This window comes from Lepidochelys kempii, chromosome 14 (genome assembly GCF_965140265.1).
Source record: "Lepidochelys kempii isolate rLepKem1 chromosome 14, rLepKem1.hap2, whole genome shotgun sequence".
Classification (NCBI taxonomy): domain Eukaryota; kingdom Metazoa; phylum Chordata; order Testudines; family Cheloniidae; genus Lepidochelys; species Lepidochelys kempii.
In genome coordinates, this window is record NC_133269.1 from 2,245,854 (window position 1) to 2,267,417 (window position 21,564).

Consider the following 21,564-nt stretch of genomic DNA (forward strand, 5'->3'; position numbering starts at 1 on the left):
TTGGGGCAACAGACGAATGGCAGGTTGGCTAGACCAGGGAAGTTCAGAAAATATTTCTGGTGGATAGAAAAAGGGTCTCCTTGACTGGTGTTTCAGATACCCAGTGAGTTTTTACATTGTGTTCAGGACAGTGGACTTCCCTGCAAGCAGGTTCTTGTGAGGCTCTGACAGGGAATGGTGGAAATCCACATAAACATAAAGTGCTCCCTCTGCAGAGGGGGACTTTCTCAGAGACGGCTGGGCCAAGACAGTGGCTTTTATTATGCCATGTCTCCTCAAGTTTGAATAGCCGTTTCCTTTGCCTGTCACCTTCTGTGACAATGGGAGAGCGACCTACATCGGGGTCAAAGGGGAAATGTGCATGTCTGTTAATGAGCAAAGATTGCAATGACAGCTGAGGTAGTAGCGATATAGCCCCTTATCCTCTGCATAACCAGTTTCTCTTGTTTTTCAGGCATGTAACAGCTCTGGGTCTGCACAAGCTGTTCACCTGCTCTTGGCTATTTTCAGGGAACTCACTGCTCTGTATGGATGCAGGAACACAAACCTCCACCCCAAAAAAGAGGTGAGATACCTTGCTCTGTTGGCAACTTGTAGACTGTCAGGGAACAGACTTGTTTCCTTCTGAGAGAAGAAGCTTTAGGTCACAGATGTGAGAGAACATCCTTTACCCTGCTGCCCAAAATGCAGTTCTGAGAGCATCTGGCAGAGATTAGCTGAAGAGAAATCTGAATGTGTTCCAAAGAGGGGACCTCCTCCCTGTCTAACACAGGGCTCTATCGGACCCTATTTACTGTAGTATCTGAGCACTTCATAGTCTTAACACCCCCTATGAAGTAGGGAAGTACTATAGTTACAGGTAGGGAATGGAGACAGAGACTAAGTGGCTTGCCCAAGGTGTCACAAAATCTGTGGCAGAGCAGGAAATTGAAACCCTGATCTCTCACATCTCAGGCCATTGTCCTAGCCTAGCCACTGGACCATCCTTCCTCTGCATACACTGAAGGACCAACTCCAGTAAATAGATAGTCAGTTACTTCAAGGCACTGTGGGGTATCACTCTTCATTAGATTGTGTATAAAGAGCTGCTGGACCTTTTCGTCTGGTTGGCAATTGCGTACTTTATTTTTGTTTTGTAATGTTTGCCTTCAGCAATGTGATGCTATGAACACGTTCATCCAACACTCCAAAGCCCTGGATTCTCCAGCCCTGAAGCAATTTGCAGCATCTCTTGTGACCAACAGTCTCCCATCACTGACAGTGAGACCCCAACACTTCAGCCCCAGTGGGGCACTGATTGAAATAGTCGTTCATGCTGCAGCCCTCTTGCTATGTGGGCAGAATCGAGTCCTCGAACCCCTGAGGAGCCTGGCCTTCTCTCCCGCCACCATGCGGGTAAGGAAACTGGTCTTTCCATGGCATCCTCAATCTGAACCTTGAAACCAGGGCACAGATTCAGCCCGTCCATGCTAGTGCTGGCTCAGTCAATGCTGGCACCTCGTTCATGCTGCCTTCTTACTCTCCAGAACCTGAGCTTTCATTAAAAAGTACCTAGCTGTTACTGAGAGGCTGAGATACTCTCCTGTCATGTTTTCACGGCTAACTGATACAGGGACTTCTGCCTGTGTTTGCAGACTCTGAACCAGTAGATCTGAGGGGTACAATTCATCTCCCTGAGCACTAACTGGGATACTCAGTGCTAACTCTCTTGGATTATTAATTATTTCACTGCTCATCCAAAGCATGCAGGAAAGGAGTGGGAGGGTCACCCTACAAAGATCTGCACAATCTAGTCTGAGTGAAGCTCATTATGGCCCCACAAGCAAGTGGGCTTGGGAGAGTGCCAGTTTTTCCCCACCTCCTAATCAAATATTTAAGGAGCCTAGCAGTGTTCAGCAGAGTACCGAAGGGAAGCCAAGCTCAAGAAACCCAGAGAGCATCATCACCTGCCCAGTCTACTGGGAGTGGTATCTCACAGGTGGACCACATTTTGTGGGCACTTGGAAAAGTAACACCACCTTTGTTTTTCTTTTAACCCCAGTGTGACCCCTGCCTTAAACCATCCCCATTCTGCTTCTCCTACCTTCCTAGCCTCCCACTGTAGCTTGTCAACCTCCTCCTTTAATTGGCTGGAGGGTTTGTGGAGTAACGCCCCCTTCCCTTCTCAGGGCTGAGCCTGCTGCTTCCTCAGCAACACATCCCATTTGAATATAAAGTTTTCTTACTTTTGAGTAGAATTCACCACTTGTTTTGCCTCTCCATTTCTCCTTATTTCCTTGCACTGATGAGCAATTGACAAGCTGCCACAGCCTTAATGTTCTCTCATGTGTAATTTAACCGGAAAACAGGTGTGTTGCTGAGCCATTGCTGTAGTAATGTATTTATTCATGTGAATGTTTTTTAGCGTTCTTTTCTGCCCACAATGCCTGAAGATCTGATGGTTCAGGCTGTGAATTGGGAGGGAATGAAGCAGCTGCGCTGGTATGGTAAGTATCCCTGAGTGGATTGGTAGCAGTGTAGGAAGAGCCATTGCCCGAGAATAACTGTTCCAGAAAGTCCAGTTATGTGTCTGTGGAGCAGGAGAGTAGAAGTATTTATGTGATGCCTCAGAGGAATTTCATATTATTTGTCATGCTTGCAAAACCCTGTTAGTATACGGTGGCAAAGTCTTCCAGGCATTTCTCTCTAGTTTCTTTATAAGACATAGTCAGCATAGAGACAGAATGACCTCTGGCTTCTGTATGGACAGCTAATACGATTCCTATGTGCTCCAAGAATTTTACTGGTTTCCACTAGATCTGGATCTTGAAGTAGATTTCTTGCTGTCAGGCTGTGCGTGTGCGTGCGTGTGTGAACCCAGAGGGGAATGCATGGGTTTTATTTGTTTTAAAAATGCACCTCTGTCCTGCTCACCGTACCATGCTGTTGATTTCTTTGTCTCACAGTGTGTCCAAATGGCCATCCCTGCACTATTGGAGAGGTAAGAGTTTGGGCTCGAGTGGTGGTTTATTTCTTTAAAAGCTGCCTGCACTATATTTTATTTGCTATTTAATTCTATCCCAGAGTTAAATGCAGTCAAGCTGTATGATCAACTGTTACAGCATTGCACGGTGAATACTGGAACAGCGACTGTACTCCAAGCGGTAATACAACCTCTTTCAGCGAGTAGCAGCTTTCCAATTAACAGGTCGCATGTTGCATTCAAGTGTTGGGAAGTTGCTTCTCTCTTCATAGGCCTGTAAAACACTCCCTTTTTTTTTTTAAACCGTCTTGTTTGACAGATATGACAATATCCTGGACAAACCTTATTGCATTAAGTTTAATATCTTTGGAGTCCATTGTATTAAAAATCCCAGTGTGTTACTGAGGGATTCTATGTATGTATTTCCATGTGGAGGGTAAAGAAGAGAACAATAGAGGACAATTAGGCAAATTCACTCAGGTTGTAACATCTCCAGAGAAACACCATCCGCCGGAGAGGTCTGCATATACTATTTCAAACTGGACTCTCCAGGGACCAACAGACAAGGAAAAGGGGTTTGGATAAATAGCCTGGATTTAAACTGGCTCAGGGCCTCCTTTCCAATCCAGCAAATGGACAGGACTTCTAGTCCAAAGTGGGCCCCAATCCTTAGGAAAGGGTTGGAAGGACTTTGGCGTACTGAGGCCCCATCAGATCAAGTGGAGGTTCTGAGCTGAAGTTGTGATGCACTTATGACTGCAGGAAACAGCCCTGTGTGGGGTTGGAAGGACCAGTCACCAATCAGAGCCCTTGTTGAAGTGAGGGGGCGATCTCTGGTTAGCATATTAGCATGTGGGTAGGTTCTTTTATTGTTTTTAATACATTTTCTATGTAATGTTTACTACTTTAAGAATAAATTTACTTGCTTAGAAACAGCTGTGTGGTAACATGTATAACTGTGGCAATCGCACTGTGTACTATCTCTGAGGAGAGAAGCAAAGGAGGCCTACTTAGACAGTCTGTCTTTTGCTGGGAAAATCACAGTTTAGTTAGAGAACTTTGCAGCCTGGAAATTCCCTGGTCAGAAGGGCAAGAGACATGTGTCTCCACCCAAGAGAGGCGATGGCTGGGGAGGCCAGAAGTGCCCTTGCTGTACTGCTGAGGGAAAATGCAAGTGCAATTGTCCTGAACTGTGGCATCTCGCTTTTCACAGTTGTACCTGTGTAAAAGCGATGACCCACATCAGCTGGGTATCTCACTGTGTGAGGTCTGGACTTAGAACTAAGTAGAGCCAAGACTGTGCCTCAGAGTCTGAATTAGCTTCATTTCTCTGGGTCTGAGATGCTGCTCCTTTGCATCTGTCTGGGATTAATTAATCTGTGTCACTTCTTCTCCCTTTGCCAGTGTGGTCGTCCCATGGAACAGAGCCGGTGTGTTGATTGCAATGCTCTGATTGGAGGTTCACAACACATTCCAGTCGATGGCTTCCAGGGAGTCCAGTATGTTTTAACTACTTTAACTTATTCAGTGCTGAATTATGTAACACTCACGTTCCATCCAGAGGCTATACAGGCATGCCCTATCCTGGTGTCTCAGCTGAATCAATGTTCTCTTGAAACATTGTACTAGCACAGAGAGTTGTTCCACCCGTAGTGAAGGGGTTAACCTGATTGCAGAGGCCAGTCTAGGTCTAGTTCTGCCGTGACCAGCTAAAAGCTAGGGTCTGTCAGTTTAGTGTTCTTATGCTTTTCATCTCCTTAGTCACCCTCGGCTGTCTGTTACTCTCTGTCCTGTACAGTTCTTAACTACTGTTGAACTATCAGTTGAATTTTCTTTGGCAACCTTCGGTTGACATCCCACCACCTGACCAGCCTGCATAGAGCGTGTCGTCTACTAGAACACTGTAGGGGCTGTGATTCATGAGTTCGCCCCTTGGCCCAGCCAGGTTGGCATTTACAGCCCTGACATGCTAATTTTATGATCATTAGCACTAACAGCAGCGGTTTCTGACCTGCCTAGCACGTAGTGGCTAATCCTGACTCTCAGCTAACAGTGGCCGCATGGTACCTCCTAATAGAAGAGACGTTTAGGGGAAGATGCCTTGTGGAGTGGGGTGGGAGCTGCCAGCTAACAAGGTACTGCAGTGTGAAACCCGTCTGTAGTGATCAGCCTTTTCTCACCACCTTTCTAATGCAAGAGCCTTAAATTGCAGCATGGTATCAGTAGCAGTTAGATATGGAAAAGATTCTATTTGTGTTTCGACCCATCTCTCTTGTTTTTTCATATCAAGACAGAAAATTCACTGTGCATAATTTTATACAGGCATTTCACAGACCGAACTCAAACTGGCCACGTGCTCGGGGATCCCAGACACAGAGAAGCAACGGTAGCATCTGAGAGGGAGATGTCCCCAGTTGTCTTCTTTGTGATTCGCTTGCTCACGCACTTGGCAATGCTGCTGGGAGCCACAAAAGATCCACAGGTATTGGAAACCATGCACGTTGTCTGAACAGAGTAACTTCCCATGTGGAAGTTTGGTAAGACTCCTCATACAGTCAGTGCTGCGAAAAGCCCTGCAGCTTCCTCCCCATGCTTCTGGAGGAGCTGTTAATAGTGGATGCTGGCAAGACCAGCTGCTGTTGTAGGCACATACCTTTAAGCCCTCTCTCTAATTTAAGAATATAAGAACAGCCAGACTGGGTCAGACCAAAGGTCCATCTAGCCCGTATCCTGTCTACCAACAGAGGACAGTGCCAGGTGCCCCAGAGGGAATGAACAGAACAGGGAATCATCAAGTGATCCATCCCCTGTCACCCATTCCCAGCTTCTGGCAAACAGAGGCTAGGAGCATCAGCCCTGTCCATCCTGGCCAATAGCCATTGATGGACCTATCCTCCGGGAACTTATCTAGTGCTTTTTTGAACCCTGTTGTAGTCTTGGCCTTCGCAACATCCTCTGGCAAAGAGTTCAAAAGGTTGACACTGCGTTGTGTGAAAAAATACTTCTGTTCGTTTGTTTTTTAAACCTGCTGCCTATTAATTTCATTTGGTGACCCCTAGTTCTTGTGTTATGAGCAGTAAATAAATTTGTACAAGTGAAAATAATAAAATTAACAAATGCATCAAGTGGTAAAACACAGTTTCAAAAATAGTGTATCTTCCAAGCACAGTATGTCTGGTACGTTTCCATCACAAATGGGGGTTAAAGAGAAGGGTTGTTCCATCCATTCCCCAAAGAGAGGTGAAAGTAATAATCCTATTTTGTAGTGATTTGTTGGGACCCTTCAGAAAAGCAAAAATCTATTTTCCAGACAGTGATGTCACATTGTAATGGAGGCTGGGGCAGAAACACATCTTAAGGGCAGCTCTGTCTTCCTCCAAGTTTGCAGTGAATAAATGATTGGCCCTTATGTGTGTAGATACCTGCATATAGTCCTGTCCCAGGGGTTGGTCTTCTCAAAGATGCATTGAAGACTCAAAGATGCTGGGTTATAACTTTGCGTGCATCAGACTAGAGTTTTACACTGCTTGCTCTCACCCTTGCCTTGTTTTTGTTGTTCTTTAAGTCCTTGCGAGGGATCATAAAGCCGCCAGTGCAGGATCCAGTAGGCTTCCTCCAGCTGCACATTGAGAAGGACCTGGAGCAGCTGACAAAAACTCTGGGAAAGAGCGCTGATGAGACCATCAATGTAGTTCATCTCATTCTGTGCAGCCTCCTCAAGGAGCCCCACCAGCACCCAAACCAGTGTAAGGAAAAGAGCACTCGGACGGAATGTGGAAGGCAGCAGGGGGACAGTGTCGTCATTTTAAGTGTAGGAGTTGTGTGGTTCCTCCATGGATAGCACAGCACCAGCATGGGCAAAGCATTTCAAATTGGCAGCAGCAAAGTCAATTGGGGAGATCCAGAGCTTTAGTGATACCTATTTCCTATTCCTGCAAGCAGATGATCTGACTGATCATCTCTCTTACTGCCCAGAGCTCTGGGGTTTAAACTGGTTTGGTAGTCTTGACTGGAATCATTGCATAACTGATGGTATGCTGTATGGAAAGGATTTTCAGCTACAGAAACTGATGAGTTGCTCAAAGAATGTAACAGTTGCATAAACCTCAAGAGATCAGGTGTAATGGTTTATATGCCACCTTCTAAGCTACAATAGGAAACCGTCAGAGGGAGTAGGGTGTGACAGAGGATGATTCTCAGTAGAATTTGAAGGTCTGAATCATGACACAATCATGGTCTTGCAGCAGATCTTATTATGGAGTTATTTAAATGGAGGAGCATGGTCTTAGTGGCTAGAGCACTGAACTGGGAGTCAAGATTCCTCAAGTTCTATTCTTTGTGTGGCCACTGACTCATGGTGTGACATTGGACAAGTCCCTTAATTTCTCTGTATGTTTGAACATTTGTGAAATGTCTGATCTCCCTTCAGATGGGAGTGAGAGACTGAATTAAAGTTTCTTAAGCACTGAAAGGTGGCGGTAGGGTGTTAAAGTGCTCAACTGTCCCTTCATTTTCTCTCCATGAAATAATTTAACATGGATGCCTGCCTAGACCTTAGGACCTCTGAAAGTGTAAATGGCTCATCACACACTGACTGCAACTCACAAGGATGTCATGTTCCCACGGGGAAATCATAGGCATTTAAAGAACCCTAAGTTCATTTTCCACTGACATGTTGTAAATGTAACACACTATCTGTGCCCCTGTTGCAGGGCCAGTTCGCTTTGATGGTGCACTCTCCACTAAGGAGCACAGACATGAATGGGAAAGAATTGTCGCAAACACCATTATTATTCCTGAATTAAAGGTGAGATCCCACTGGACTTCCTGTATCTGACTGTTAATCTAAAAATGAACTTGAGCAGCCCAAAGACCACTTGGAATTCTGAACTGCAGCCCAGACCTGTGCTGATGTACAGACCCACCAACCCATAAATCCACTCCGCTACATGCTTTTGAAAAGCACTGCTAATCCAGGCAGGTTAGCATTCATCTGTGCTGTCTCACCACTCAGCAGCACAGCTTCTGCATCTGACATCTTACCCTGGGGCAACCACCTTACTCTGCTTGGGCAAGAGGTAGAATCTGGGACCAAGAAGGGACCGTAGAGGATTCTGATAGACAAGTAGAAGTATCTGTTGGCTTTGGGAGAGATGTCAGACCCAGTTAGCAGCATGGCGTCAATCCCATCTGACCTTTCCTAGTGCAGAATGTAAGGAACAGAGAACTTTAGGGGGCCACTGGGGTTGAGTGAGAGTGTGGAGAATTTTCTAGTATCAGTGGTTGTCCTGGCATGGATGTTAAGTGCCCTGGCTATGAGCCCATCAGTGTTGACATCCTCCTGTGGTAACTGGCCATTAAACTACCATGGAAATGTGGCAAAGCTGTTGCAAAATTCTCTCTTTATAAATGAACTACCACCATCAGCATATTTTCCCTCATAAGTCCACCCCCCTTTCCAAAGAGATCCTTGTACTTAATTATATGGCACCACTGTTCCTTTTTCCTCTGTCCTCCTCGACGGTTTTGTGAGTGGAAGGGGTTGTGTTTCTGACACTAGGTCTTTTTAATGCAGGATTTGGACAAAATACTTGCAAAGTTAAATAGACAAATCAGTGAAGATGAGAGAATCTGTTCCAACCCAGTGGCGAAAATCGTGTACGGTGACCCCGTGACCTTCCTGTCCCAGCTACCCAAGGACAACACCATGCATTGCTCCCGGATGTGGAGCTGCAGGAAGAGGATCTCAGTTGAGTACCTGGGGCATGTAGTCCAGCAGAAGGATGGCAAGGACGTTGTGCCCATCCTCTGGAAGTTCCTACAGAAGGTGAGCGTGCCGAGATCTCTGTCTCTTTTTCAGGACACACTGACATGTGACTGCAGGTTCGGAGATCCAGTCTCCGGCTAACACATCATCATTAACAAAAGGGAAACTCCAACAGACAGCTTCACATCTGCCTTTTTGTTTTCAACTATGAATGTGATGACTTTGATCTTGAGAATGAATGCTGCTGTCAGCTACTTGTCAAAAAGGGAAGTACATCAGTATGCATCAAGAGCACTTTGATATTCTAAAATCACAGATAAAGGTAGTTTGTGTTAGTGTCTGTGAAGTGAAATCCATCGAGGGACCAGAAGCTAATCAGCCTCCCAAAGCCACCCTCCCTTTGGTTCAAGATTAAACTCTGGTTTGTTAGCTGTTATGTCCCTTTAAAGAGTGAGGAGAGCAAATGTGAGAAGAGAGGAAAGGGCAGTTGAGCTGTTAATGATACTGAGGGATCATTACTTGCCTCACCTGGGTTCTGTCAGCCTTTGTTTACCTGTGGAAGACAGCTCTGTATAGCCTGAAGCAGGCCATCTGGTAGCTTGTTCCAAGACAATGTAGGGGTCAGTAGTAGAGAGATTGCAGTGGAATGATGTGTTCTAACCCACTAAGCGGATGAGCTGCTGCATGCAGGACCAGTTTCAGTTACCAGGTGGCCTTCAGGGGCAGCTCCCAGGACAGCTGTGCAGAAGTCTTTTGGGGTGGCATGGATCCCCAGCCAAGAAGCAAAAGGGCAGTATCCTGATTTCATTTCTCATGTCTGCATAGGGGTCAGCAAGAAGTTTTCAAAAATATGGCCAAAAGTAACGTCCTAAAGCACAAGATGAGATTACTCTTAGCTTGCATTGGTAACAATTATATTTGTTCTTGGAATCCAAGCACAATCTAATTATGCAGTTTCTTAAAGTAGAATGGAAATACCTCAATACGTCTCCATACAGGAAAGTGCAGTTTGGTCTCTCATTGCCGCTAATGTACTTCACTCTCTATATCAGGGGTGGGCAAAATTTTTGGCCCGAGGGCCACATCTGGGTATGGAAATTGTATGGCTGGCTATGAATGCTCATGAATTTGGGGGTTGGGGAGCGGGAGGGGGTGAGGGCTCTGGCTGGGGGTGCAGGCTCTGGGGTGGGGCTGAGGATGAGGGGTTGGGGCTGCAGGAGGGTGCTCTGGGCTGAGTCTGAGGGGTTTTGAGGGTGGGAGGGGAATCAGGTCTAGGGCAGGGGGTTGTGGCACGGGAGGCAGTCAGGGATGCAGGCTCCAGGCGGCACTTACCTCAAGCAGTTCCCAGAAGCAGCGGCATGTCCCCACTCCGGCTCCTACGCAGAGGCGTGACCAGGCAGCTCTGCGCATTGCCCCATCTGCAGGCACCGCCCCATATCTCCCATTGGCAGTGTGTGGAGCCTCCTGGCTGCCCATACATGTAGAAGCCGGAGTGGGGACATGCTGCTGCTTCCAGGAGCAGCATGGAACAGGGCAAGCCCCTGACCCCACTCCCTGGCTGGAGTGCCAGAGTGAGGCAAGCCCCAGACCCCACTCCCTGGCGGGAGCTCAAGGGCCAGATTAAAACATCTGGAGGGCCGGATGTGGCCCCCGGGCCGTAGTTTGCCCACCCCTGCTCTATAGGAATCATTCCCTAAGACAGCTTCCTACTCTTCCCCCTTCCTCCCCCTATCTTTGTGACCTTCACTGAACATGCAGCCTGGGTATTACAGACTCTTCTGCAATCTGCCTGGCCCTTGCAAGTGCCCTGGAGGGACTGACCACAGTGGTGACTTCCCCAGTGACCAAGCACCTTAAAAACAAGCCAAGTACTTGCTTCATTGGCATATATAGTAAAATCAGACTGAAATGGAGAAGGAATAGCATGAGCCTCTCTGCAAGGAGGATGCTCAAATTCAAGACATTCTCCATATTTTTATTTACATAAGCATTGTCTATAGCATTGTACGCTCGGTGAGTTTTGCATGTGTAAAGTATTGTGCTTTTTGTCATTAAACATTCAGAAATAGTTTAAATAAAAACACACATCAAGGCTGCAAGTCTGTGTCCTTTGCAAGCTTGTCCAACCCTTTGTGCAGTCTCTGCATCTCCGGTATGATCTGCCTTCATACTCCTGGCACCTCTCCCACTTTCTAGGAAGCTGAACTGAGGCTGGTTAAGTTTTTACCAGACATCCTGGCTCTGCAGAGAGACTTGGTGAAAAGATTCCAGAATATTACAGATGTGGAACACCGCACAATCCGAGACTTTGTCTCTAAATTCCATTCAGGTAAGACTGGCAGGAGATGGTCCAATTTTAATATTTCCAGTTTGTCATTAACAAAAGCGCACACACAGTGCATCAGGCAAACGGTGCAAAGGGCTTGACTCTCCTGGAGGTTCAAAGTTGAAGTGGACACGTCTCCTAAGCTTAAAAGCAAAGCCTGCGGTGTGAGCTCTGGCTCCCATTAAAGGGAATGACCCACCCTGACCCCTCAGCAGTCCTGGCCCCTTGTGCGTGGAAGGCTATGGCTCTGCTTGGAGCTCACAGCGGCACCGCTGCACAAATGTAGCTGCGGGAGCGCTGCTCATGCAGATGCTCTAAGCCAACAGGAAACGGCTCTCCTGGGTACTTCATTACTCCAGGCCCTGTGGGTGGCGGTAGCTATATAGATGGGAGAAGCTCTCCTGCCGACATAGCGCTGTCCACACCAGCGCTTACATCATTGTAACATATGTCGCTCCAGGGGTAGCTTGTTCACACCCGAGCGACATAACTTATACTGACTTTAGCTGCAGTGTGTACATAGCCAGAGTCATCAGCCAGTTTGAGAGGACGTGAGCACATGAACGTGGAGGGTTTGCTTGAGATCTGTTGGATGAATTACTGAAAGCTCAAGTGATGGTGCAAATCCCAGCCATCCGACACTGTTCCATAGCGTGGACCACGTTTTAATACAGAAATTGCCCAGTGGCTCTCACTCTGGTAACTACAGCAATTGCGTAAAGGGAAAAGTAACATTAGCAAAGTATTTAATGTATCTTTAGCTTTTATGCTGTTTAGAAGCTGCTATACCAGAAGAGCTGACACCCTCTGACCATCTAGCTAGTGTTCTGGAATGCACTTGGAAAGCCAGTGTATTAAGGGATTCAAAGGTGTTGTGAAGGCCAGCAAAGGGTGTTTCAAGGATTCCTGGTTTTTGTGTTCTTCAGATGAGATGAGGAATCTGTGGCAAATCAGAGTGAACACATTTCTGTCTGTGTGGAACAAGTTGAGAAGATCGTTAGATACCAATGGTGAGTGTGCTGTGTACAATCTTGTCGTTACTGGAATGGCAGGACTGGGAGGTCACTCGACATCAGGTGATGGAAGGTTGACCCCTCATTACCCTTTGGCAACCTAAGCTCCTTCCAGCACTGATACGTACCCTGAAAGCTGGCTTTCGACATCAAGGTGTCGACAAATGGGGTGGGTGCAAAGGGGGAACTTGTTTCCCCTTCCAATACTCTCTCCTGCCCCTACTCACCACCCCTTAATACTTAGGATGAGCTGCAAAACAGCTGTGTTCTGCCTCCCTCTTCTTATTGAACACCCCATCCTAACCTGCCAAATGACTGGTTCCCTGTCCCAGCTCAGGAGAGGGAGCTCAGCCTCTGTGGCTGTGGGCCTGTTGTGAAAGGCTTCTCTGCCCTGTTGCAGGTGAAATTAAGCTTCCCACAGGCTATTGTGATGCTGACTTGACCCTAGACAGCGAGTTTGAGAACCTCCTGCCACGCAGACGGGGTCTGGGCCTGTGCTCCACAGCCTTGGTCAGCTACCTCATCAGCATGCACAATGACCTCATCTACACAGTGGAGAAAAACACAATGGAAACCAACAGGTATGGTAATGTGTCAGCTGGACGTGCCACATGCCGCTGCTTCTCTTGGGTATCGGCTGTCCCCTCAGCCTCCTCTTCCCCCAGCAGCGAATCAAGACTGCTCATCGCTCTGCAGCTCCGCCTGTAACATAACCAAGCTTCCTCCTTTCCCACAGCTACTCCATCAGCCCTTCAGAGGTGGCTGATCTGCATGTGATCAGTTATGAGGTGGAGAGAGACCTGGTCCCTCTGATCTTGTCCAATTGCCAGTACAGCGTGGAGAAAGGCGGGGAGACTCTGCAGGAGTTCAACCTGGAGAAGATCCAGCAGCAGGTCACCAGCAGGTTCCTGCAGGGGAAGCCGCTCATCACTCTAGTGGTAAGGAGGATGGGAGCCAGTTGCAACCTTTTGCAGACAACTCTTCAGCCAGTGTTGGTGTTCATTTCACTGCTATTCAGCTGGCATGTGCTACAACAGGGGCGACCTAAGTGCATTCCACCAAGATCGACAACCTGTAAGCCTTATTTCACACGCGTGCGCTCTCTCTCTCCCAACAGGGAATACCCACCCTGGTGTACAGACATGACCGGAATTATGAGCATCTGTTTAACGATGTAAAGAGCAAACTCAATCAGGTGAGTCTCTGAGATGGACAAAGTAGCAGGACTAGCGAGTGACCAGAGGCTTTCTAACTGGATAAAAATCTGAATTTACTCCTCCCACATGCACCTCTTGAGTTATAGGGGCCCATAAGGAGGACACTCAGTGGTGCCTCATGTTTTAACTCATTTGTGCCTTAAATGCCCACAAACCTAGTGTTCTCTCCTCCGTACATCCTGATTCAGGAAATGGAGGTAAACATCTTTATCTTTAGCTCCCTGTACTTTGAGAATTGGTCCTATATTGGGGCTCCAGCAGGTTGGGCACCCGTGAGACGCAGGTCTTCACTGCATAATGAAAGGGAATGATGAGGAATGCTAAGTGGTGACTGTGTTTCCTCCAATTACAGAGCTCCCTCCCTAACTCTATGATCAACATGATCAGTGGGGAACTGCAGTCCTACAATGACATCTGTGAAGCTCTGTCAGTTGCTGAAATCACGCTGGGATTCCTGGCCATGGCTGGAGAGGACCCAGATATGCTTCTGACCCATTATGTTGAAGTTATTTTGCAGATGGGGGATCAGACAAGCCCCCACGTGCTGAAGGTGAGTCCAGTGAGCAGATTCCCTGAGTGTACAAACTCGAAAACACATCCAATCAGACTGGTCTCCAAGCGCAGCAACAGCCCAACTTTAAAAATTGGTATTAAAAACCCCACATGCCCCAGGGCAAGTGAGGTGATTTCATCTTTCCTGCAGACACACGTTGAGGTAGGGCTCAGCCAGCTTATGTTGTTGGGTAGCCCTTTGTAACCACTACAACAGAGCTGGGGCAGGAAGTGTGATGTGTCAAATTCACTTGCTCTGCAGATCCTTGGTGTCCTGCTAGGATTCAGGAACAAGCAGGGGAATCATTGAGTCAGGTGATGCAAGTGCTGGGTATGATGCAGCACAGAGACCAAGAGAAGGCAGATACCATGGGAAGCCTCCCCTGAAGAGTCAGCTTTCACCAGCACAGAACTGAATATCCTCTGCTTCTCTCTCCAGGATGGTGGTAGGGTTTCTCTTCTCCCACTGATGGGCATAGTAGTGCCAGAAGAGACTGTTTCTGTGACTCCTCTCCTCTCCAGTACACATGGCATTAACTCCACCTTCACTTTGCCCTCCCCTTGCACAGGTGCTATAGGGGCTGAGCAGCTGGAGAGAGACAGAAGTGGGAGACTGCCTTTTGGAAAGCAGGCCTCCACACCCAGGGTGTCAGGGCTGGGTGAGCTCCAGCCCTGGGAATCTTTGCTTTGTTTATGGTAATATGTCCTGATATTTACTCCTGCTGATCACTGATGTTTCACATCTGCTGAGTCACCCTACCTGCTTGCACCAGCCTTCCTGTGCTTACTTTAACGTACAGGGAAAACCAGAATAGTCTAATTGTTTTAAGCCTTTCCGTGTTCTGCTGCAACACAGACCAGCGACGAAGACATGAAGAGCAAGGTATTCCTGAGTGCATCCCTCGCATTCAATTCTACTTCATTGGTGTGTTTCTCTTTCAGGCCCTAAGTCGATGTCACCTAAAGCACATCATAGCCCTGTGGCAGCTCCTCTCTACTCACAAGTCTGAGCAACTGCTGCGTCTCAAACGGGTAGGAAAGTGTCTGGCCTCAGCATTCGGTTCAGTGTTTTTTCTTCTCCCCAGAGAAAACTGCTCACATGTGCATGTTCTTGCTGTGCCTTCTAGGATCCCTTTGTGGATGTTGATGCAGCCTATAAAGCTGAACTTGGTTCAGAGAACACCACGCTCCTCAACACCTTCCTCATTCAGGCCGGGTTGGAGACCTTCCTGCAGGAGCTGCACGAAATGATCATCCTGAAGTTGAAACATACCAAAGTTGGAGATGAGCTCAACCCCTCATGGAGGTAATGGACTGCTCAGCCCAGATCTAACCACCTTCACGTGCTCGTTTTTTAATTTCTGTCATTTACATGCATTTGCAAAGGGGCAAAGAATTCGCTTAGTTTTTCCTGCCCAGATGGACACAAAGCGTAAAACACCAACTGATTGCACAGTGAAAAGCTTCGGCTGGTGCTAAGAATGTTTATACAAACTTTGGGGCATGTGACTTTTCTACAGAGCCGTATGACATGTAAAATATTCAGTGGGAATTGCTGGTTTTGAATGCTTAATGGAATGCTAGCATTGGGCAAATCCAAGCATAGCGCAGACCAGCACAGCTGGCTTTCCATACACAGCTTTACACCTGCACTTCAATCCTAACCTGTAGCACTTCCCACATCTATGTTCTTGAGCTTCCATGGGTGTTGCCAATGTATTTCGAACCTGACCTGTAGCACCATTTAATCTATCTCACTGTGTGTGTGTGTGAGATATATGCAGCATACTGCAATGTTATTATTAACAGTGTTTTTCCCATTCTTTATTTTCTAGCCTGAAGGATACACTTTTTTCGTATATTGAAAGGAAAGGGAGCAACGTACTTACAGAGCTGGAGGATATGTTCCCAGAAGAGATTCTGCTCTCTCACTGTATTGCTGCCTGGAAAGCTGCTGCAGTCCTTAAAAGGGATCGTAGACTAAGTTAATATAGTAGAGGATCCTGCAAACACTGCTTTTTACATGAGATCACTGGAGGACCAGCACTGGGTCTATGTAAGACCTGCTCCTTGCACTGATCTTCCTTCCAGTACAAGGTGAATTCTGGTGCCACAAACACGCCATGTCAATGAGATCTAGAAAGTAAACTCTCTCTCACACTGGACTCAGGCCCAACATGTGATGCACAAGCATAAAGGATTTTATGCATCAGAAGGACTGGGGGGAAATAAATGTATATACAAATATGTGCTATTTCTTGAGTAGGCAAAGCAGAGATGGAAACACTGTTCAGAGGGAGGTGCGGTGAAAATTCCCATCTCCATCATTCTTCAGCGACCTGGGCGGGGGGGGGGGGGTGAAGCTGCGGCTACCAAGTGTCCTGTGAGCTACTTGAAGAGACACGCTCTGTTCTCCATGTTTTCTGTAGGCCAGTTCACATGCTCCCTTACTGCCACTCTTTTCCCCTTCAGCTGGGTGAAAAACAAATGTAGTCCTCCCTCATCCAGGTCTCATAAGCTTCCCTGCTGCAAAACTACCCAAGCTGCCTTCATGTGTCTAAAGGGTCATATTGGCTCTTTTAGCTGTATAGCTTTATTCATGAGTCCCGGGGTATCAGTTACCAGAGGTCGGTTAAATTCCTCTTTGCATAACACACACAAGAAAAAACAGTACATTTCAAAGCTCGCCACGGAAGTTCTTGTAGCTGCCTTAAAATAAAACATTAAAAGGCCACGTAGCCCAAATCCCACATACCAGGACAACCTGATAGTCCTGAATTACTACCCCCAATACCAAGACCATTTCTTCTTCTCCTCCCACCCCATTCCCCAAGGTAACGTAAATTTGCATCAGAAGGGTGCTGCCAGGCTAGGTTAATCATGATGGCTTGCCTATTGGAAGCAGTATGGATTCTATTTACAGTTGCAGTTCTTCCATCTCTTACTGCACAGTTAATGTTTTCAAGTTGCCTTTTAAAAAGAAAAAAAAAGATACCTCAGGGTCTCAGTTTGGACAGAGCCCAAACTAACTTCCAACAGCGAGCATTAGGTGACCTTTTCTAGTCACTGTTTTGTTGCTGTTTCTAGCTTTAAGGTGCCTTAGCTGTAACACTTTACTTAGAGAGAATCATGCTCGACTTACTTATACTTCACTGAGCTGCTTTGTATGAAGGATTTGATTATTTTTTGTATTTTGCATTTAGTCTTAATAAACTTGATCAGATAAGTTACGACCACTGTAGAAGGGTGCGCCTATTTCAGTGCTTTTATTTCTGAGGGTTTTGAGGCTGTTTCTTCAATAAATGAAATATTTGCTGCTGAAGATTCCTTAGTGGTCAATAGTGATGCTTGAAACTGTGTCTTGAAAAGCACCTAATGCACAGTTGTGCTATGAGGAATCTGACCTTTAAAACCTTGGCCTCTTTTGTCTTTCAAGCTGCTAGTTATGCAGAAGTGCAAATTTGGACAGAGTTAATGGATGATTGCTGTGTTCAATTCCCCACAGACATGTAAAACAGGAGCAGGGAAGCTTGCCCTATGTCATTTCCTTCCCTTCCCTCCCCTCCTCGAGGGGGAGAGGTGATGAGTTTCTGACCCAAGAGCCCCAGCCACCAGAGGTGGACCTCTCGGCTGCTGTAGGGCCAGCAAAGCGATGTTGATTTCATTGCAAAGCTCAGTCACAGCAGGTCTCCCCCTTTCCTTTCACCTAGTTCAGGGATTCTCCAACTGGGGGTCACGAAGTTATTACATGGGTGGGGGGGTGAGCTATCAGCCTCCACCCCCAAACTCTGCTTTGCCTCCAGCATTTATAATAGAGTGTTAAATATTTTTTTAAAATGCTTAATTTATAAGGAGGGTTGCACTTAGACTTGCTGTGTGAAAGGAGTCATCAATACAAAAGTCTGAGAACCACTGGCCTAGTTTCTGCCTCAGCCCAGTCTTCCTATCTTACTTTGCACTGCAAATCAGGTTGGAGCTGGGCCTGGGTCTGGACCGGCGTGAAGCAGGGGAAGGCGGGGGGAAGGGAAGAAGTCTGAGCCCCGCGAGCTGGGCTGTTCCCCCTCACAGATGCTGCTGCGTCATGGGTGCCACAAGCCCCAAGTCTGGCTCCAAGCGCGAGCAGACCTAGGCTTGCCAACCGTCTGGGATTGGCCAGAAGTCTCCCGGAATTGGGCTCCATCTCCAAGAGGATACCTAAGCCAATCCGGGAGATTTTAGGCCGCTAAAAGTCCAGTGCCGCAATGGGGCTGAGGCAGGATCCCTGCCTGCCCGGCTGGCAAGTCCCTCTAGCTCCTAGGCAGAGAGGTGTCCAGGGCGGTTCTACAGGCCGCTCCCATTGGCCGGGAACCGCGACCAATGGGAGCTGTGGGGGCGATGTGGAGCTGCCTGGCAGCCCCTGCGCCTAGGAGCCGGACATGCTGGCCGCTTCCAGGAGCTGCCCGAGCTAAGCGCCGCTGGGCCAGAGCCTGCACCCACCTGCCCCCAGAGCCTGCCCCCCAACCCCTGAAAGGGAGGGAGGGTGGGGGAGCGCAGCTGGAGTGAGAGGGCGGGGCCTCGCAGAAGGGGCGGGGCCTCAGAGAAGGGGCGGGGCGAGGGTGTTTGGGTCGCTGGGATTAGCCAGTTGGCAGCCCGCGGCCGACTTGCCCCCTCCCCCCGCGCTGAAGGCACGACCAGCTCCCGGGAGCCCGGCCCGCGCCGGGGCCCCTAGGAACCCATCGGCTCCGCTCCGCGTCCCCGGGGGGCCGGACAGCGGCAACCCCGCCGGAAGCGGCTCGCCCGGAAGCGGCGCCATGGCGCCCAGCGAGACGGAGCCGCCGGAGGAGGAGACCCTGCGCCGCTGGGAACGGTAATGGGAGGGGAGCGCGGCGCGGGCGTGTGAGGGGCCCCGTAGGACGGCCCGTACTTCCGGCTGCGGGGCATGCTGGGACGTGTAGTCTTGTCGCTCCGAGCGGCGAAAGCGTTGTGCGCATGCGTCATATTGTGGCGTCAGGGGCGGGCTTCTCTGGGGACCTCCCCTTCCCAGACAGACAGAACCAAACCCCTTTGCTCTGCCCCGCCCCTTCTCCGAGGCCCCGCCCCTTCGGCTCCCATTGGCTGTGGTCCCTGGCCAATGGGAGCAGCGGAGCCGGTGCTTGGGGTGGGGGCGGTGCGCGGCGCCTCCCTGCCCACCCTTGTGCCTAGGGGCCGCGGTGACATGCTGGATGCTTCCAGGAACCGCGCGGAGCCAGGGCAGGCAGGGAGCCGGCCCTAGCCCCGCTGTGCCTCCAACTGGACTTTTAACGGCCCAGTCAGCAGTGCTGACTGGAGCCACTTCCCGGTCGAAAACCGGACACTTGGCAACCCTTGATTCCATTGGGATGGGGCATGGGATGAGGTGGCAAAGCCTGGCCCTTTTAGCCAATGTCGGGCTGTGGTCCCTGGTGTCACTCAAAGGTGGGTCCCCAGTTCTACGAGTTGCCCTGACCTGGTGGCAGCAGTGGGGACCATCTCCACATCTCTCCCTTCCCGAAGGGCAGGCACTGTTTGTCCCAGTGGCTCTTGGACATGACAGCTGTTCTGCTTCCTGATTAGGGTGACCAGATAGCAAATGTGAAAAATCGGGACAGGGGGTTGGGGGTAGTAGTTGCTTATATAGGAAAAAGTCCCAAATATCGGGACTGTCCCTATAAAATTGGGACATCTGGTCACCCTATTCCTGATGCTCTTTGCGGCTCTCCCCTGTTCCCCCTGTTATTGGGGTGTTGTCAGGAGAGAGTGACTCTGTCTCCTCTGTGCCACAGGCAGTGTAGTCACTCCTCTGGGCTCAGACGGGGCTTCGTGCCCTTCGTCCCCTTCAGGTTTGTGGACACTAACTGAGCTTGGTCAGGGTCTGCCTTAGTATTGAGGTGAGGTAACTCCTTGGCCTCATGTAGTAGGTCTCTGCAGAGATCTGGAGCCGGCCAGCTTGTCGGCTTTGACTGTTTCATCCCTTCCCATCCATGCAATGAAAAGCCCCTGTTCTGGCACAGGATCTCAAATGCGTTGCAGTCAGCCCTCATGAACCCTGCTGCGAAACACGGGGTTCTTATCCCCTCCATTTTCCAACTGCAGAAACCAAAGCACACAGGTTTGCCAAGAGAAAAGGAGTACATGTGGCACCTTAGAGACTAACCAATTTATTTGAGCATGAGCTTTCGTGAGCTACAGCTCACTTCATCGGATGCATACCGTGGAAACTGCAGCAGACTTTATATATACACAGAGAATATGAAACAATACCTCCTCCCACCCCACTGTCCTGCTGGTAATAGCTTAGGTTTGCCAAGGTCACTCAGAAGCACTGACAAATCTGAGACTAGAACCTCGGAGTCCTGATGTTCTGCTTCAGTAACTAGACCACACTGCCCCAAGGAATATGCTGTCCACCTGCCAACCCACCATGTGCCTAAACCAGCAGTCTTGTTGAATGGAAACGTGCTGAAATAAACACAAATTTGCATGATGCCCGTACCTGCCTGCTTCTCCTGTCATTTCAATTTGTTGTGTATGGAGTTGGGAATAAAAAGACACTATTTTTGCCTGTGGTTATCTTTCCTTAGGAAGCAGGCCCAGCTAAAGGCGAATGTGATTGAGGAGGACACTGAGGAGTGGCAGAAAGATTCCACCTTTGCAGGACTGGAGAGAGTGGGAGGGGTGGACCTCTCTTATGCCAAAGGGAACAACACAATCGCTTGCGCTTCCCTGGTGGTTCTCAGCTACCCAGATCTTGAGGTAATGGCCCTTAAACGGTCTCATGGTTGGGATACCTGTAAAGGCTTTGTAGAAAACCAGCCTACCCCAAAGGGCATCATGGACTGTATCTCAGCGTCACAAGGCTCTAGCCAAGTATCTGACCCACATGTTCACCAAGAAAAGGCTTTCTGCAGAGAGCATGGGTGAGAAGAAGAAAGTGATGGTCTCTGGTATTACCTAGCAAAATTAATTTGGAAATATGTAGTTTGGTCATGGAGTTACAGAGAACTTCTAGATGCCCAGGGAGATGGTTCCAGTGTATGGCAATTGTTCAGGAGTAGGTCAGAGATGATGATATTGAAAAGAAATAGCTCATAAACTGGCTTTGAAGATTTTGATTGAATTAGATAAATGTTGGAAATGATCAGTTTCACCCTCTACCCAGAAACAAACCGCAGAAAGGCCATTGTTATTCAACATTTACCAGGAGAGCAAGTTAAAACAATGTAGCATTCCTAGACAGATAGTGCCTTCCTTGTCAGATCCCTCTGGCAATCAATTAATATGAGATGTGATTTACAATGGCACTTCCAAATCTGTTGTGAATCTCCCACATTCTGCAGTCATTAAACTTTGAATTAATAAAGATTTATCAGAGTTTATGTAGAGATTTCAACTAATGTAAAAAGTTGACAGTGATCTCCCCCTGTTGAACACTCAAATGGGGCCGAAGCATCCCTAGCCGTTGGCAAAGTCCCTGCACTCAAGCAGAGTAGGGTAGACTAGGGTATATCTGGTCATTTTCCATCATCTGCCCATTACTTCTCTCCACCCATCACCCCTATGCTCACACTGAGGGGACCAGTTGGTGGGAGCTAATGTGCAGCATTTGTGTTTAACTTTGTGGGAGCGGCCCAGCAGGGTTAGGGGAGAGTATTGAAGCAAGAGAGAGAGAATATAAATACTGGAAAAGAAATATCTGAGCCGGTCAGGGTTAAACCAGTGATGGCCTGGGT

The 21,564-nt window shown here is 48.4% G+C and overlaps 2 protein-coding genes across 16 annotated transcripts in view; both read left to right on the forward strand.

Moving 5' to 3' along the window:
* RNF213 (ring finger protein 213) overlaps positions 1–17,739 on the forward strand; it is a 94,820-nt gene extending 77,081 nt beyond the window's left edge. For 5 of the 11 annotated variants that reach the window (XM_073310511.1, XM_073310520.1, XM_073310515.1 and 2 more), the window contains 18 exons: positions 455–565; positions 1,153–1,395; positions 2,405–2,486; positions 2,946–2,980; positions 4,367–4,461; positions 5,285–5,444; positions 6,528–6,708; positions 7,675–7,769; positions 8,538–8,789; positions 10,926–11,058; positions 11,982–12,065; positions 12,469–12,649; positions 12,805–13,006; positions 13,186–13,263; positions 13,638–13,835; positions 14,780–14,869; positions 14,965–15,143; positions 15,673–17,738. In XM_073310511.1, coding sequence (XP_073166612.1) covers positions 455–565; positions 1,153–1,395; positions 2,405–2,486; positions 2,946–2,980; positions 4,367–4,461; positions 5,285–5,444; positions 6,528–6,708; positions 7,675–7,769; positions 8,538–8,789; positions 10,926–11,058; positions 11,982–12,065; positions 12,469–12,649; positions 12,805–13,006; positions 13,186–13,263; positions 13,638–13,835; positions 14,780–14,869; positions 14,965–15,143; positions 15,673–15,826 — 2,553 coding nt within the window. In that variant the 3' untranslated portion in view covers positions 15,827–17,738. Of the gene's footprint in view, positions 1–454; positions 566–1,152; positions 1,396–2,404; positions 2,487–2,945; positions 2,981–3,063; positions 3,549–4,366; positions 4,462–5,284; positions 5,445–6,527; positions 6,709–7,674; positions 7,770–8,537; positions 8,790–10,925; positions 11,059–11,981; positions 12,066–12,468; positions 12,650–12,804; positions 13,007–13,185; positions 13,264–13,637; positions 13,836–14,779; positions 14,870–14,964; positions 15,144–15,672 lie in introns of those variants that run through there. The other 6 variants (XM_073310516.1, XM_073310517.1, XM_073310519.1 and 3 more) reach the window with 3 other exon arrangements.
* Positions 17,740–18,421: 682 nt separating this feature from the next.
* The window catches only part of ENDOV (endonuclease V), a 43,235-nt gene continuing 40,092 nt past the window's right edge, over positions 18,422–21,564 (forward strand). For all 5 annotated transcript variants that reach the window (XR_012154790.1, XR_012154789.1, XR_012154788.1 and 2 more), the window contains exons 1-2: positions 18,422–18,683; positions 20,416–20,587. Coding sequence is in view for 2 of the 5 variants with exons in the window: in XM_073310615.1 (XP_073166716.1) it covers positions 18,628–18,683; positions 20,416–20,587 (228 nt within the window). In the remaining 3 variants the exon portion in view is untranslated. The remainder of the gene's footprint in view (positions 18,684–20,415; positions 20,588–21,564) is intronic.